The following is a 6,108-nucleotide window of genomic DNA, read 5'->3' as shown; positions in this document are numbered from 1 at the left end:
TATCATGTCGAATTTGAGTTAGTGAATTCAAATTGAGATATACCTTTTCAAATTGACATATACTTACATTATCCTATGAAGATTAGTATTTCTATAAAACCTCAAATCGAATCATGTTCTGACCCCATGTCGTGATTGACTGCTTTCCTATTGTAGAGACATACATTGCATATATGTACATATGTGTATGAGAGAGAGAGAGAGAGAGAGAGAGAGAGAGAGAGAGGTTAATAACAATGACATATTAACAGAGACAGAGATATGGTTAGTAACAATGACATATTAAGAGAGACTCAGATAGAAATAAAGATAAACGAATCAGAAGACCTAAAATTTTTTCTTCCCAATTTTTCAACTTATAAGAGAACGAAAAAGGAGATACATTTTAAAAGAGAGAGAGAGAGAGAGAGAGAGAGAGAGAGAGAGAGAGAGAGTAATACTAACGATTTCGGCTGATATGCGGTTGTTGCTATGGTTCTTCTAGCATAACTTTGCTGTAGTGCGTATGTGTTAGTATTGTCTGTATGATAACTCAATATTTTCCTAATTAAATAGGGTCTGTTACATGAATCCATGAAAAAATAAAACAACATTAAAAAAAAAAAAAAACTTAACTTAATTTTTCACCTAAATGGTATCGTCTATGTGAATCTTTGACGTCATATTAGAGTCAAGACCTAATGCATGTATTTTCTTTTCATTTCTCTTATGATTATTTTGAGCATCCCTTAGACTGTGTTTGATTGTAAGGGAAATTAAAGGAAAGGAAAGTGAAATTTTCATACTTAAAAAAAAATATATGTAATCATCACCCCAATGTGACTATATAATTACTTCAAATCATTTCATATTTAGTTATAAAATTTAACCATATATGTAAAATGTATCATTAACAAATATGGTTAAAAAAATCAAGTAGTTTATATAATCACATTGAATCACATGAGGTAATGATTATATATATATATATATATATTATTTTTTTTTAAGTATAAAAATTTCACTTTCCTTTTTTTAAAATTTTCAATGCAAGCAAACGGAGCCTTAGTGTTTTGTTTTTTGGGTAACCCATCCCTTAGCTTTTAACTCCTCAATGGGGCACTATCCAGAAAAAAAAAAAAAAACTACTCATTGGGACATCCCAAAAGCCTATACGTATATGGTATTTCATAGACACATGCTTTTGTTTTTAGGACGATGAAACCTTGGATTTTGGGACTCCCTCATCACGCTTGATGAAAAAACAACTCGATCAGAGAGAGAGAGAGAGAGAGAGAGAGAGAGAGAGAGAGAGGGAGATGGATTTGTTAATCTATACTCATTTCTTGATTCCCTCCACTCGACCGGTTAACGGGTGATTAGGCTTTTACTTCCGGTTTCAGTAGAAGAGCTCTACTATGAATTTCTGGAACTGGGTTTCTGCCTAGCCGTATCAATGCCTGCAATATCAATCCAATCTTATGCTCATAAAACCATCTCTATAAAACCCAGTAATTTTCGTTCTGGAGTCTCTGTAAATCACTTTAGTTGCAGAAACAGTGTATGCTGCCGTATCAATTATGATTCAATACAGAAGCCCTTGTGGAGTGTCTCCGACATAGCAGAAGCTGTGAACGGGAAAATCGTGAATTGGGGTCCCTCTGGAACTATCTCTACAGATAGCAGAAATCTGAGGCCGGGTCAATGGTTCTTCACCATAGTTGGGAAAAACTTCGATGCCCACAACTTTGTGAACCCTGAATTGCGCAGTAAGGGATGCATTGGGGTCATAGGAAATCGAGTTTGTGAGGAATGGGACATGGGTTTTGTCCAAGTTGAGGAGAATACTTTGATTGCACTCGAGAAGATGGCCATGTATGCCAGGAAGAGGTTTCATGGTCATGTGGTTGGAGTAACCGGTAGTGTGGGGAAGACGACTACAAGAACAATGATTGCTCTTGCACTTGAAAGCCTTGGTTCAGTTCATCAGACGCAGGGGAACCAGAACAATGAGATTGGAGTTGCTTTATCTTTAATTGGGTTGCCTCAAAATGTTAAGGTGTCGGTTCTGGAATTAGGAATGAGTGGGAAAGGAGAGATATTGAAGCTCACTAGGATGTGTCAGCCTTGTTTGAGAGTGATTTTAAATGTGGGTCCTTCTCATTTGGAGAATTTTGAGAGTTTAGAGGAGATTGCCAGAGCCAAAAGGGAGATTCTTATGGAGGCAAAGCCAGGGGATGTATGTGTTTTGAATGCAGATGATCCTCGAGTCATGAACCTTCCTGTTCCAGAAGGAGTTGAGAAAGTGGGTGAAACTCTAAATTCCATTATTATTTTTTTCTTTCTGTGCCTTTGGACTTATTTATATTTTAAAACTTGTTTGCTTAGTTGATATTTATGCAAGTGGACTCAGTTTTATTTTACCTCTCATAATGGTGTATGGAAATCCAAAAGAATAGATTTGGATCTTTATAGTTTTTCTAGCGTCTTTGAGCTCTTTACATAATGTCGCTATGTTTGGCATCCTAGCATAGATGTTTTGGCTATGAATGAAGGGTTGTGAAATTTCAATCTATTGGCTTCGAAAGTTTGACAAATTGATTGTATTGATTAATCTAGTTTGTTGGGCCATTTTGGTAACCATGTGAATGAGACATTGATCACAAATTCATAATTCAAGTTGGGTTTATTGGTTTTGCTACATATGATCTGCTGCCCCCTCTCCCCACATCCACCCCCACCCCCCAAAAACCAAAAAAAAATAAAAAATCCTCTTCCTGTAATTTTCCTTAACATAAATAAATTTAACACATATTAGTTTGTCAAGTATGCATCTCATAACAAATTGATGATGTAGCAGTCACCCATTTTTCTGTTTTATCTTCTTTCTTTTTTTCATGCATTCTGTTTTTCATCTTCCTTCACCATTGAACAGGGAAATATTAATTGAATTTTGTTGATTAAAATGCTAAGATCTTGCATTGCTTTAGGTGTTTTTTGGCCGGAGAATCGGTTGTGATATTCGGCTAGTCTCTGCTGAAAGTACTGATGGTGGTAATGGAGTTTGTGTAACTTTAGAAAGAAGTACAGAAGTGTAAGTTGTTGCTTCAAAGCTCATAGGTACCTCAATCAACTTTATTTTTGTTCTGAAGTTGTATTGAACCAAATGTACTCAAAAATCCTTTGGAGTCTGGACATGACTGATTGAACTTGATTGCAACAACCATATCTTCTACCTGTAATCCAATTATCAGGATTTCAGAAGAAAGAAAAAAATCATTCTGAGGGCTGCTTGGTGGGTTGCTTAATGAATTTTGAGCCCCTCTCGGAGGTGTCATGGGTTGGCTCCCAGAGACTTGAGCCATCAACATCCAGTTTTAGTTCAAGAGTTGAGAGAATCTCTAAATTTAAGGAGGGGCTGCAAGCCAAGATATTTCATGGTCTTGAGTTGCCACTCATTGGTTGGAGGACCTGGCTGGCTGCACTAATCCAGCATTTTCATCATAAAGTTTAATAATTAATTTAGTAGAGATTGCACAATCATCATGTCTCTTTTTAATCTTTTCAATTTCAGTTTCTTGATATTATATATATATATACACTTGGTGAATGGAAAATATATTAAAGAAAAGAAAAAAAAAAACCAACAGCCAAGCTGGCTAGCCAAGGGGCATACCCTAAAGAAAAGAAACAAAACAACCATCAAAAGTATGATGCATCAAAAGACGGGGGAGAAACAACTAACAAAATGGAGGATACATAAAAAAAATAAGGTTTGGGGGGGGGGGGGAGAAACAAATCTTAAGGATGATATATCAAAATCCAGGGGGAGAAATAAGAGGAATTCTAATAGTGTTTGGGCTCACATAATGAATGGGAAGAAATCTGTTTCTGCTCTCAAATGTGATGGCTTCTCAGATCTGCTCAATAGAATGCATCAAGGATTACCATATTTTTTTGTTTCTTTCCCACCAAACATGATGAATTACAACACTAAAAGCCAACTTACCAATGGTATCACACGATGATTTGCCACTAATTTTTTTCAAGATAACCTCTATTCTTTGTCGAAATGAGGGATAACTCTAGGGTTGGGCCAACACTTTCTAAGAATACCTTTCGAGACAGAAATAGAGAGAGGACAACAGAAAAATAGGTGATCCACACTTTCCAAGCAGTTCCAACAAAGGCAATAATTAGGGATTGACAAATTGCTCTGAGGAAGAATCTTTTAAGTATGAAACGAATTGGTTATAGCACTTCAAACGGTAAAACAATGTTTTGGGATATTGGAGCTAAACCAAAGAATCCTATACCCTAGGAAACTCTAGGGTTTTTTTTATCTTACCAAGTTCCAAGTAGATGAAGATGAGAATTTCTTAGAAGAATTAGTTAGCCAATGGACTATTGACTGGAGCTAAGCCAAATCATTGCCAGTAGACTTAAGATGGTGATTGATGACCTTGTCAGTCATAATCAGGCAACTTTTATCCCGAGTAGGAATGTTGCTGACAACATTTTTCTTTGTCATGAAATTTTAGGGGTTTTGATATGATGAACCTCATTGCTTTTGTTCTTCTTAAGTTGGACACGGCTTTTGATTCCATCAAATGGTTTTATATTGACCAGCTTTTTCCTAGGATGGACTTCCCTCTTAATTTCATTTTCTGGATCCATTGTGGCATTTCTTTAACACATTTCTCTGTCTTAGTCAATGGATCCCCTCAAGGTTTCTTTTAAGTTCAAATTCGGGATTTGCTAGGGTTTCCATATTTCTCCTCTCCTTTTCTCTATTTCTATGGAGGGTTTGTCTAGTATTTTGAAGAACAAAATTGAAGTGAATTCCATTTAGCCAATTCCTAAATGTAAGGCTTTGAAGATCACTCATTTATCTTTTGGTGATGATCTTATGATCTTTGTTAAAGTCTCTCTCTCTCTCTCTCTCTCTCTCTCTCTCTCCTGTTTCTGCAATCTTGGATGCGTTACATTCCTTTTTGCGATGTTTGGTCTTCATTAATCGTAAAAAATCTCTCTTCTTTGGAGGTTTTTCTAAAGATTTGAAAGTTCATTTGAAAAATATTCTTGGGTTCCCCAAAAGTTATCTCTTGGTTACTTATTTGGGGCTTAAGCTTGTTACTCATCATTGTTCTCCTATTTTGGACAGGCTTAGAAAGAGACTCGAATTATGAAAGAATCAATTACTCTCCTTCATAGGACGCCTTAAGCTTACTAAATCAGTTATGCAAAATTCTTATATCTACTAGTTTGGATTTTTTGGTCTCCCAACTTCTGTCACTACAAATATTGAGTTTCGTATATCCTCTTTTGTTTGGAAAGGTCAAGAATTCTCCAGATTTCTTCATCCTTTGAGTTGGGCCAGAGTTTTCCTTCCTAAAGTTGAGGGTGGCCTTAGTTTCATAAAGTTAAGAAATCTAACATTAATGGGATAATTAAGCTTATTTGGAATATTACTTCAAAAAAGAACATTTGGGTTGACTTGGTTTACTCCATTTATCTCAAGTCTGATTTCATTTGGACTATTTCTTGCTCTTAGGATACTTTTTTGGCTTCGCAAAAGATTTTAAAATATAGGCATCTTGTTTCTGATCACATCCATCCATCTCTTGATGATGGTTTTCAGACTTCTTCCTTCGGCTTAATAATTGGCAACCTGGTGGGTGCTCATTTCTAAATATGGTGATAAAATTAGCTATGAAGTTGGCATTAACAGATTTACTAAGGTGTCTTCCATTCTTCATGATGGATCTCAGTGTCCTGGCCCCAACAATTCTTTTAATCTCATTGAGGTTTGGAGCAAGCTTCCTTCCATTCGTTTAAGGCCTAGGGGTAGTAGAGATTTAGTTTGTTGGGTTGCTAACTCTTCAAAAAAATTCTCCTCCGACCTTGTGAGATCTAGAGTCTCAAAAGTCCCCTCTTCAGGCTGGTTTGGTTTAGCTCTAGAATTCCTAGACACCGTTTTATTGTTTAGAGAGCTACTAACTAGAGTACTTTCCACTCGGGAGTTTCTTCTTCAGGGAAAATATGTCAATTCCCAATTGTTGTCTTTGTTGAAATTCCTTGGAAAGCATTGATCATCTTCCTTTTTTTTTTTTTTTTTTTTTTTTTTTT

At 36.0% G+C, this 6,108-nt stretch overlaps 1 protein-coding gene across 1 annotated transcript; it reads left to right on the top strand.

Moving 5' to 3' along the window:
- Window positions 1-1,221: 1,221 nt before the first annotated feature.
- Window positions 1,222-6,074, top strand: LOC122078975 (UDP-N-acetylmuramoyl-tripeptide--D-alanyl-D-alanine ligase-like). The gene is made up of 2 exons (XM_042645184.1): window positions 1,222-2,284; window positions 2,970-6,074. The coding sequence occupies exons 1-2, from the start codon at window positions 1,436-1,438 to the stop codon at window positions 3,075-3,077; spliced, it is 957 nt and encodes a 318-aa protein (XP_042501118.1). The 5' UTR covers window positions 1,222-1,435; the 3' UTR covers window positions 3,078-6,074.
- The last annotated feature ends 34 nt before the right edge of the window (window positions 6,075-6,108 follow it).

Source organism: Macadamia integrifolia, chromosome 5, assembly GCF_013358625.1.
Source record: "Macadamia integrifolia cultivar HAES 741 chromosome 5, SCU_Mint_v3, whole genome shotgun sequence".
Lineage (NCBI taxonomy): Eukaryota > Viridiplantae > Streptophyta > Magnoliopsida > Proteales > Proteaceae > Macadamia > Macadamia integrifolia.
This window is presented reverse-complemented; position numbering and strand designations above follow the sequence as displayed.